Source organism: Erinaceus europaeus, chromosome 17 (assembly GCF_950295315.1).
Source record: "Erinaceus europaeus chromosome 17, mEriEur2.1, whole genome shotgun sequence".
NCBI lineage: Eukaryota > Metazoa > Chordata > Mammalia > Eulipotyphla > Erinaceidae > Erinaceus > Erinaceus europaeus.
Genome location: NC_080178.1, coordinates 80,902,632 through 80,914,856, shown reverse-complemented (window position 1 = coordinate 80,914,856; position 12,225 = coordinate 80,902,632). Strand labels below are relative to the sequence as shown.

Genomic DNA, 12,225 nt, shown 5'->3' with positions numbered 1-12,225 from the left:
ACTGTTATTGTGTTGGACAGGACAGAGAGAAATCGAGAGAGGAGAGAGGTAGACACCTGCGGGCCTGCTTCACCGCTTGCAAAGTGACCCTCCCCCAAAGGTGTGGCTCGAACTGGGATCCTTGCTCTGGTCCTTGCGCTTAACCTGGTCGGTGTACCACTGCCTGGCCCCTGACTAAAAGCTTTTTAAGAGGGGATTCCTAGTAGAGTAAAGAGTCAAATAGCAAGCCACCCCATGAGCAGTGTGCACTTTAGAACTCTGAAAAGCTCACAGAGTATGGCCTCATTTGTATCTGAAAGGCAAATATCTTAGAACAGAGGACACAAAACCCAGTGCTACATGCCTGCTCTACAAATACTTTTGAGAAATATCAAAAGCACCTTGCCAGTCCTATTATTTTTGGGATATGACCTCAAACAAATGGTCTCTGCATCTGCTGCAAGTTACCTTTCATAAAATACAATCTGAGTTTTGAAAGAAAAATCTGAATTTTAATACTGCATATTAACAAACAAATTTATCACAAAAATAGACACCAGATAACACTATCTGTTAAATTTTCTGTTCTTATCACAGTAGGCCAATATTATGTCTAAAATTACACGAGGCATAAAATATTTGAAATAGTGCTGTGCAGTTTCTGCTAATATCTAGGTTCGTCTATTTCAGGTAACGTAAAGCTAAAGTGGGGGTAACAGAAAGGACCAGCAGCACTGTATTACTTAGTGTGCAGAATGGTGCCGTGCAGTTTCTGCTAACATCTAGGTTCGTCTATTTCAGGTAACGTAAAGCTAAAGTGGGGGTAACAGAAAGGACCAGCAGCACTGTATTACTTAGTGTGCAGAATGGAAATCACTCTTAGAGTGAATCAGCATGACGTTTTGTTTGCTTACTTATTGTCATCAGGATTGTCACTGGGGCTCCTAAAGGCCATTTTTCTCTTTTCCTTCTATTTTATTTGATAGGGCAGAGAGAGAGAGAGAAAAAGAGAGAGAGAGAGAGAGAGAGAGAAGAGAGACACCTGCAGACCTGTTCACCCCTTGTGAAGTGTCCTCCCCTACAGATGGGGACTCAAACCCAGGTCCTTGTGCACAGTAATGTGGGCAAGCTGCTACATGACCTCTATCATTGATGCTTTTTTATTTTTGCCTCCAGGGTTATCGCTGGGGCTCAATGCCTGTACCATGCATTCATTGCTCCTGGAGGCCATATTTCCCATTTTGTTGCCCTTGTTTTTACTGTTATTGTTGTTGTTGTTGGACAGGACAGAGAGAAATGGAGAGAGGAGGGGAAGACAGAGAGGGGGAGAGAAAGACAGACACCTGCAGACCTGCTTCACCGCCTGTGAAGCGACTCTCCTGCAGGTGGGGAGCCGGGATCCTTGCATTGGTCCTTGTGCTTTGCACTACCAGCTGGCCCCCTATTGATGGCGTTTAATGGTGCTTTAAGTTCAATTAAGAGGATGGAATGGAAATTCCCAACATTTATTATTTGCTATGTATAAGGTACTACCTAACACGTTTTACTTATGTTGATAGCAACATCTGGCAATGTCTATTCATTTTCACCCATGAGGAAGTAATGCACAGAAAGGCAACATGAATTGCCCAAGACCAGAATGGGTTTAATTTTTTCAGGAGAGTTTAAACTGCTCTTTTAAATGAAAAACGATTGTTTTGAAGTTGAAAAGCAAGATCAGAAAACACTAAGCAGAACCTGGACTGGAGTTGGTGTATTGCACCAAAGCAAAAGACTCTGGGGTGGGGGTGGGGGTGGGGGTCCTGAAACATGATGGCAGAGGACCTAGTGGGGACTGAATTGTTCTGTGGGAAACTGGGCTCGAGGCAGAGTGCAAGCCTTGCATCCCTGACACATATGATGTGTCATATGATGGAGGGGGCTCTGGTCTATCTCATAATACAATCAAGTTAAAAGCAACTTAATCTTATTAGATAGAAGGGGAGGCAAGAAACAGGACCAAAACTTCCTTCAGTGTGGTAGGGGTCATGCCCAAACCTGGACCAAGCACTCTATCCATGTGAGCTATTTCACTGGCCCTAAAATATTTCCTTAAAACACTTTATGCTAACAAAATACGCAGAAACATAGACTATTCCAAAAAGAAACCCGATATTTAGTGTTGGTATATTTTTTAACAATTGGATTTTACATGTGTACTAGATTTAACTTAAATTTTATTTATTTTTAGATACCTATGGAGGAGAGACATCACTCAAGAAGTGTCCCCTGCAGGAGGGGACTTGAACCTGGGCCCTTGTGCACTCTAATACCAATGCTAGTCCCCAGTTTCACATTTCTTCCCAGATGTTAATTTCACAAAGACATCTGCCTATTTTAGATTTGCTCTTTCTGTTCAACTTCTTGTATTGTTTACAGAGAATTCTTATTTACTTAAATATAATAAAACTATTCTAGTACTAAGTGACGATACTAAATACAGTCTTGTGAAGTGGATAAACTCCTTTCATCCCTGGGAAGGTATATCTGCCTCCTGTGTGCAGTCAGGACCCTTGTCCCATGCAAGTACCTTTTGTCCCCGTCCTTACCTTGTACTTCAGGAGTGGGGCACAACTGTCTTCCTTAGCTGAGAGATACAAGGAGCGAACCTGTTCCTGAACCGCATTGTAAAAAGTCGTCTCCCAAAATTGCTGATTTGTCCAAATGGGGTGGTCCTGTACACAGGTATACGCAAACTGGCTGACTCCAGGGGCTAGTTTCTGTGAGAACACACAAGACAGGACATATTTTCTGACAGAGTTATAATAAACAGAAGGTTACAGAGGCCACAGTTAACCACAGATATGACAAAAGGGTTTCTCAAGACAACAGTTTACTGCACTACCAGTTTAGTAAGGAGCCTGTTCTCACTGACAACTTGGATTTATTATAAATCCTTAAGGGTATATCATTCACATTAAAATGCTAAAATACAGCAACTATATGCCAGAGCACTGCAGTGTAGAGTTGATGAGTCATTCACATTGTCATATATGTCAAATTCCATCACGACTTAGAAGACTCCAGATCATTTAAAATATCTTCAGCTGGGGCACTAGCCAAAAGGCATGCTGCCCAGACTGGCGTTCTTTGGACCTTCAGAGCTTGAGCAGGGAACTGCCCAGATGGAGATTTGCAAATCCATCCGTTCTGAGCCTGTGGCTGGGCACCGCCTGGGAGAGGCCTGCCAGCAGGGGGGGCTGCAGTGCTGGGGAGCGCGGGGCGGGGAGCACGGGGTGGGGAGCTGGCTGCGGGTGGAGAACGGAGTGAAGCCTGGGCACGGGGAGGGGAGCTGGCTGCGGGACGGAAAGCGGAGTGAAGCCTGGGCACGGGGCGGGGAGCTGGCTGCGGGGTGGAGAGCGGAGTGAAGCCTGGGCACGGGGAGGGGAGCTGGCTGCGGGTGGAGAGCGGAGTGAAGCCTGGCAGGGTCTGAACATGAGGAGGAGCAACTGCATGTTTCTACTGCACATCTGAAAGGCCGGAGGTCACAAAGCAAGATGGGTAGCAGAGAAATGAATACAAATAAGACTTTATGTTATTCCACATTTCCCTCCCAACAATCAAATTTAAGAAATTCTACAAAGCAAAAGTAGTTTATCTAGAGAAAGATGCACTGACACTGAGCGTTCAAGTTCAGCACACCCTGCAGCTACAGTCTCAGTAAACAGCATGTAAGTGTATCTCTGGACTAGGACATCTCCTGATCTCAATCACATCTTTAAGATGGGTTACAAACTGTCAACGTGCCATTTCCGAGATCTTATACTCTGCACAGAGATGAGACTCAGTGAACAGTGAAGGTGTGAGGACAGCCGTGTGTTGGCAGGGAACGCTGTTTTCTGTGCCCTTCAAACCTGGCAGGGATCCTTACATTTCATAATTCTTATGACACTGTCTGCAAGACACAAGTGATATTTTGCCATGCGATTTTATGAGATGTTTAAGAATGTGTTGACTTCCTTATCTAGAAAAAAACAGCACTGGAGGTACAAGATGAAGCAATGCCATTTTCAAGAAAGCATGCAAAGGAAACTCTGCATGGGGGCAGGCTATGGGGAATAAACTCATGAGGCTTACCAATTGGCAGGCCAGATTAAAGCCAAACAAATGAACACAAGTCATCTCAGAGGGGAGGTGGTCAAAAGAAATGCTAAGATGTCAGCATGAGGTCTGTTTAAAGGCCTGCCTGCCTAGACATGCTGCTTTCCACGTCCTAGGCTCCAACCAGAGGATTCAGAAAGAAAGGATACACTAATTTCATGGGTGTGCTTATCTATATATGTCATGGTCTTAATAATACCGAGTACAAAGACTCTTTGTTTAAATTTCTGGGGATTCCTATCTAGTCTTGGACCCTGAAATGTAAGTTTACCTAACTGCATATTTCAGGAATGGTGCCATCAGTCTTTTTATGGTTTTTACACTGGCCTGACCAAGTGCGGGTTTAAAGTCTCTTTAACACTGTTTATTTTCAGATAAATGTTAGAAATGCTTAGTTTTGAGAGGCGGTCAAAAGGGAGATAGGAATAGGAAAAATGTGTACTCAAAACCTATTTTAATTAAATGTTAACCCAGTTGATTTATGTAGTTCTCCAAACAGAAATATGCAATGCTCTTTCTAACATTCAGGCAGAGAGGGGGTGAGGGAGTGTAGCACTGGAAGCGCTGACTGAGTACTAGGGATGCGCAAGGCAGGCACTCCGCCAGCCAGCGGACCACTAGCCGACCACTTCTCTTGATTTCACCTTCCCTCCTATGACAGAGGTAACAAAATGACCCTGAATTAGCTATTTTCATTCCCATTTTTGCTTTTGTACTTGTATATAATTTTAAATAATATACAGGACTATACTCCAGCTTTTGCATTTTCTCTTAAGATGGTTTTCAAAGTATACAACTTAAAACTCTGATTTGTATAACACTTAACTAAACTATGGCATTAACTAGGACTAAACACTGCACAGTCTCTGTAAACAAACACACATCAAGTGAGTGACCTGAAGCAATAAGCATTGACAGAATGTAATTCTGTAAGGATTTACAGAATATTGAGTAATCTAGTTAAAAGGAGGTTATTGTGACAACTGCCTGCAGTTTTCCTTAGATGCTCTAAAACTGAATAGAATAACTAAACTCAAATTCATAGTGGTTTAAACCTTTTCTGGGTTGCTTAGAAGATACAGAGATATTTTTATTTTTATCTGCATTTGATGTGCTATTGTCAGTAGCTGGAATGACATGGTAGAGGTCAAAAAGTTAATTTCTTTCCTTTGTGGTCTAGAAATTAATAGCAATCAAAAATAAGCTTGTTATTTGCATGGGTTTGATATTTTCTTTTTCTAAAGAGACATTTATTCATGTGTGTGTGTGAAAGAGAGGGGGAGAAGAGAAGAGGTTTGACAAGTAGAACCTGAACTGGAGTTGGCGTATCGCACCAAAGTCAAAGACTCTGGGGTGGGTGGGTGGGTGGGAAGAATACAGGTCCAAGAAGGATGACAGAGGACCTAGTGGGGGTTGTATTGTTAGGTGGAAAACTGGGAAATGTTATGCATGTACAAACTCTTGTATTTACTGTTGAATATAAAACATTAATTCCCCAACAAAGAAATTAAAAATAAAGGAGAGGTTTGGCATATATATTGTTATCTAGTTTCCAGGATCAAGCCTGGGGCTTCATGCATCTAGGTCTTGTGCTCCATTGCTAAGCCACCTCTCTGGATACTGGACTTAGTATTCTATTCTTTTTTCTTTCTTTCTTTCTTTCTTCCTTTCTTCCTTTCTTCCTTTCTTCCTTTCTTCCTTTCTTCCTTTCTTTCTTTCTTTCTTTCTTTCTTTCTTTCTTTCTTTCTTTCTTTCTTTCTTTCTTTCAGAGAGAAAGCTGCAGTGCTGCTTCATCACTCATGAAATTTGCCCCTGCAGATGGAGACTTGGGCTGGAGCTCGGGTTCTTGTGCATGGTGACCTATGAGCTCTGCTGGAGGCGCCCACACCCGCATCCCTAAGGCAGTACAATTAAAACCACAATGAAAGTCTAACTCGTACCTATGGAAATGGTCAACAGCAACAAAGTGAGAAGTACTGATAAAAACAAAATCGACAAGCACTGAGGAGAAGTGGATGCACCTGCAAATGCTCAGCTCTGCATGATGATGTCGCATCATGCTGCCAGGTCCAGCCTGGGCCCAGGCGTGCACGCCCTGTGTTCTGAGCTGTCTCCTCAGTCCCAAATCTGACAGTATTGTGAAACCAAACAAAGTATGTCAGAGGATAAGAACTGCATGACTGAGTCATCTTCATTGTTTTTTAAACCAAACTGTCAAAATTACGGACTTTTAGTCCCGGGGGAAGATAGGGTTGCTACAGGGAGGACGGGGAACTGAAGTCTAGGGTGGAGTCAGATGCTGCTTTGGTTGAGGGTGAAAGTGCTAATAAATATGGAAATGTAAATGGTGACAATAATCCTGTAAATTATCACTTCCTAAATAAAATAATAGTAGAAGTGGAAACAAAATTTTTAAAAGAGTGATGAAAATGTAGCAGAAAAGGAATTACTATAGTGTACTACTGGGAATGCTAATTGGCACAGTCCCCATGGAAAACAGTATGGAGAACCCTTACGGAGTTGCACCCCTCTTATCCTATGGTTTTGTCAGTGTTTCCTTTTTATTTAAAAAAAAAATGTGTCCTGGAGCTCCAACTCCCCAGAACCCCACCCCACTAGGGAAAGAGAGAGGCAGGCTGGGAGTATGGATCCACCTGTCAATGCCATGTTCAGCAGGGAAGCAATTACAGAAGCCAGACCTTCCACCTTCTGCATCCCACAATGACCCTGGGTCCATGCTCCCAGAGGGATAGAGAATGGGAAAGCTATCAGGGGAGGGGATGGGATACAGAGTTCTGGTGGTGGGAATTGTGTGGAATTGTACCCCTCTTATCCTATGGTTTTGTCAGTGTTTCCTTTTTATAATAAAAAAAATGGGAATACCTTATAATCCAGTAATGACACTCCAAGAATATATCCAAAGGATACAAAAAACACTAATTCAAAGGGATATGTGCACTCTGCTTTTCACAGTTTCATTATTCACAATAGCCCAGGTATGGTACCAATCTGAATGTTCACTGATAGATAACTAGATAAAGGACTTATGGGATATACAGTCAATGAAATACTACTCTTCAGTTGAAAAATAATATTGTATCTTTGGAATGAAAGGAAGATAAAAATGTATTTTAATTATTCACAATAGCCAAAGAATAGAATTAGCCTAAATGCCTTAGTGACAGAGGATGTTATGGGAGATATACTCCACAGAATGCTACTTTGTAATCGAAAAAGATAGTATTGTGTCCTTTAGGACAAAATAGATGGAACTGGAGTGACTGTGAGTAGCATAATGTGAAAAGAGGTAAGAGACAACTGCTAGATGGTTCCACTCGTGGTGGTGGTGGTGGTGGGGCTAGAGAACTGAAAAAAATATGAATGAAAAATGCCCAAATAAACAAAATATCCAGAAGTAAACAAACTGTTTCTAAGACTTTGTGAGAACTATGGTGGTTATCACTGGGAGGGTTGGGATGCATTGGATCGACCTTTTCGTGGTGCATCCCGTGAGTCCCCATTCATTGGGGAAACTGACGATCCTTCCTAGCCGACTGAATCCACATGGATCCCAGTCACTTTCAAAGCCAGCAACAAGCAGCTCCTGACAGCTTTCAACCTGACACTGTTGACTGGCTACGGAAGAAGGGCAAACGCTAGAAGAAGAAGAAGAACTGGGAGGGTGGGGGAGGGATAAAACTATACCCTGCAATCTAATAACCTTGCAAACTACTATCAGTCACATATTTAAAAAATGGCTTAGAAAAAAGCTTGGCAATATATATATATATATATATATATATATTTTTTTTTTTTTTTTTTTTTTTTTTTTTTGCTTTACCACTGTGGAAGCTTCCCCGCTACAGGTGAGGACTGAGGACTTGAACTCTGGTCCTTAAGCATTATAACATGTGAGCTCAACCAGGGTGTGCCCCCAACCCGGCCTCAGTTTGGTCATTTCTTAAAGAGTTAAACATTCAGCCACTCTATTCCTAGATATTTACTTAAGAGAAAATAAAGTCTACATCCATACAAAGACTTGCACACAACTACTTCTAGTAACATTATTGGTAGTGGTCAAGTCTAGACAATTTAAATGTCCACCAACAGGCTGATAGATTAACACATTGCTTACAGTCATACATAAAGGCTTTGGTCAATGAATGACTACATATATACATGAATGACAGTAGTCCCTACTGGCTAGATCATAATGCCAAAATATATAATATAGTCATAGTGATCAGGCAAAGGAAACAGGTTAAATGAGTAAAGACTGTAAGAGAAGAGGGCCAGGCGGCAGGGCAGTTAGCGCACCTAGTATGAAGCCCAAAGACCTGCACAGGCATCCCAGTTTGAGCCCCCGGCTCCCACCTGCAGGGGAGTCGTTTCACAAGTGGCAAAACAGGTCTGCAGGTGTCTGTCTTTCTCTCCCCCTGTCTTTCCTCCCCCTCTCAATTTCTCTCTGTCCTATCCAAGAAAAACGGGGAAAAAAAGGCCTCCAGGAGCAGTAGATTCGTAGTGCTGGCACTGAGTCCCAGTGATAACCCTGGAGGCAAAAAATGAAAAAAGAGTGCAAGAATAAGTAACTGTCACTATTCATAGGTGACAAGAGTATACACTATCACCTAGAGGAAAAAAATAAACTGTCACTATTCACAGGTGACAAGAGTATACACTACCACCTAGAGGAAAAAATAAAGTGTCACTATTCACAGGTGACAAGAGTATACACTATCACCTAGAGGAAAAAAATAAAGTGTCACTATTCACAGGTGACAAGAGTATACACTATCACCTAGAGGAAAAAATAAAGTGTCACTATTCACAGGTGACAAGAGTATACACTATCACCTAGAGGAAAAAATAAAGTGTCACTATTCACAGGTGACAAGAGTATACACTATCACCTAGAGGAAAAAATAAACTGTCACTATTCACAGGTGACAAGAGTATACACTATCACCTAGAGGAAAAAAATAAACTGTCACTATTCATAGGTGACAAGAGTATACACTATCACCTAGAGGAAAAAAATAAACTGTCGCTATTCACAGGTGACAAGATATCACCTAGAGGAAAAAAATAAACTGTCGCTATTCACAGGTGACAAGAGTATACACTATCACCTAGAGGAAAAAATAAACTGTCGCTATTCATAGGTGACAAGAGTATACACTATCACCTAGAGGAAAAAAATAAACTGTCGCTATTCATAGGTGACAAGAGTATACACTATCACCTAGAGGAAAAAATAAACTGTCGCTATTCATAGGTGACAAGAGTATACACTATCACCTAGAGGAAAAGATAAACTGTCGCTATTCATAGGTGACAAGAGTATACACTATCACCTAGAGGAAAAAAATAAACTGTCGCTATTCATAGGTGACAAGAGTATACACTATCACCTAGAGGAAAAAATAAACTGTCACTATTCACAGGTGACAAGAGTATACACTATCACCTAGAGGAAAAAATAAACTGTCACTATTCACAGGTGACAAGAGTATACACTATCACCTAGAGGAAAAAATAAACTGTTGCTATTCATAGGTGACAACAGTATACAACTATCACCTAGAGGAAAAGATAAACTGTCGCTATTCACAGGTGACAAGAGTATACACTATCACCTATAGGAAAAAATAAACTGTCGCTATTCACAGGTGACAAGAGTATACACTATCACCTAGAGGAAAAAAATAAACTGTCGCTATTCACAGGTGACAAGATATCACCTAGAGGAAAAAAATAAACTGTCGCTATTCACAGGTGACAAGATATCACCTAGAGGAAAAAAATAAACTGTCGCTATTCACAGGTGACAAGAGTATACACTATCACCTAGAGGAAAAAAATAAACTGTCGCTATTCATAGGTGACAAGAGTATACACTATCACCTAGAGGAAAAAATAAACTGTCACTATTCATAGGTGACAAGAGTATACACTATCACCTAGAGGAAAAAAATAAACTGTCGCTATTCACAGGTGACAAGATATCACCTAGAGGAAAAAAATAAACTGTCGCTATTCACAGGTGACAAGAGTATACACTATCACCTAGAGGAAAAAAATAAACTGTCGCTATTCATAGGTGACAAGAGTATACACTATCACCTAGAGGAAAAAAATAAACTGTCGCTATTCATAGGTGACAACAGTATACAACTATCACCTAGAGGAAAAGATAAACTGTCGCTATTCAGAGGTGACAACAGTATACAACTATCACCTAGAGGAAAAGATAAACTGTCGTTATTCACAGGTGACAAGAGTATACACTATCACCTAGAGGAAAAAATAAACTGTCACTATTCATAGGTGACAAGAGTATACACTGTCACCTAGAGGAAAAAATAAACTGTCGCTATTCATAGGTGACAAGAGTATACACTGTCACCTAGAGGAAAAAAATAAACTGTCGCTATTCACAGGTGACAAGAGTATACACTATCACCTAGAGGAAAAAATAAACTGTCACTATTCACAGGTGACAAGAGTATACACTATCACCTAGAGGAAAAAAATAAACTGTCGCTATTCATAGGTGACAACAGTATACAACTATCACCTGCCGGGATAGCCTGAGGGTACTTCTTCCCGAGCTAGTGCTCTCTGGGTTGGAGAGAACTCAACTGGAGCTGATCTAGGCTGCTGTGTGGGAGAGGGATCAGGAACTCGTGCTGCACCAACTTCCGCAGGAGATACACTCTGGAACTCTCGGAGCCGGAAAGCAATTTCCAAGTGTCTTTAATCAGAAGAGCAACTGTTTTTATACTCTCCAAGTAGGGTGGAAACAGGAGGTGATATAGAGAGGGTGGAGAGAAAAGTGACTGGTGAAAATCAGAGTGTGACAAAGAAGGGATCAGTGTGTGACAAGGAGGGGGTGGAGCAGGAGAGAATCCTATCATAGAACCACCAATGCCCTGGAGTGCTTTATGTAAAAGTGATTTATGTAAATAGACCAAAGCTTTGGATCAGTAAAATCCCTACATAGGCATATGGTTAAGCAGAAGCCAGGGGGAGATGGCAACTACCCAACATCTCCCCCTTTCTTTTTAACTTTTTGCCATAGTATCAGGAGTGCGGGGCACTTTGTGAGGCAGGGAGACTGATAAGAGGCACACCTTTTTTGGGGTTCTACTGTCCCTCCTTGCTCAACCTCTCCGTGGAGAGAGAGACTAACAGGATTGACACACCCCTCAGGCTCAAGCCCTTCCAAGCTCAACCATATCCTCACAATTCCCCAACATCTTCCTCTTACTTAATGGCCATATATAACTGGGTCAATGTCTGTAAAAGGCTTCATCTCTGTCAGGGGAATAGCAGTGTAGGGGTGAACGGAAACCTGTTGGGAAGAAAGCAGAATGATAGTGTGTAAGTGTCTTCAAAAATAACTAGCACAAGACAGGGAGGGATAAGTAAGAGTAGCAAGAGACAGAGTGAGCCTGATGGGTGGAGGAGTGGGGGCCTGATAAGCCGAGGGGCTAGAGGGGTGATCTGGCATTGCAAAATCCCGAGTCAGCTGGCGGTAAGTTCTATGAACTGCTACAGTCATTCTTCAAGAAGTCCAGCAGTATAAAAGGAGTGTCCAGCAAGTTCTATAGAAGCATCAGTCCAATGTCAACGGCCAGGAAATAAATGCCACACGTCTATCTTGATGGAGGAGGACGGCCACCGGAACTTCTTCTCTGTAGAGAGTGACCTGGAACCGCCAAAACATGATGGGCGAAACAGAAGCAGGAAGAGCAGACACCGATGGTTGAGAGAAAGGTAGGAAAGTCTTGTCCTTCGGAGTCTGTGAATCAGGTTCTCCAGATCGTGTCAGGTCACATCATGGGTTTCTGGGGATGGCTGTAATTGTGGGTGATGTCAGAGGTCAGGGGTCCAAGATGGATTTCTGGGGATTCTATATGAGCAGATGCTTCTTTATGCGAAGGCTTGTCATAGCTGTAGTCAATTACTTATGAAAAAACTTTGTAACAAATTAGAAGTTTACTACAATTGATAACTCAATGATTATAACTGGTTTAGGTATCTTTATAATTTTGTGTAAAGGTCATCTTACGTGACCTCATGTAGCAGTCTTTATATAGCAAA

General features: G+C 41.8%; 1 protein-coding gene across 6 annotated transcripts in view; it reads right to left on the bottom strand.

The window, feature by feature from the left end:
- SBF2 (SET binding factor 2) overlaps positions 1-12,225 on the bottom strand; it is a 277,867-nt gene that overhangs the window by 56,272 nt on the left and 209,370 nt on the right. For all 6 annotated transcript variants that reach the window (XM_060177188.1, XM_060177191.1, XM_060177192.1 and 3 more), the window contains one exon: positions 2,568-2,738. In XM_060177188.1, coding sequence (XP_060033171.1) covers positions 2,568-2,738 — 171 coding nt within the window. The remainder of the gene's footprint in view (positions 1-2,567; positions 2,739-12,225) is intronic.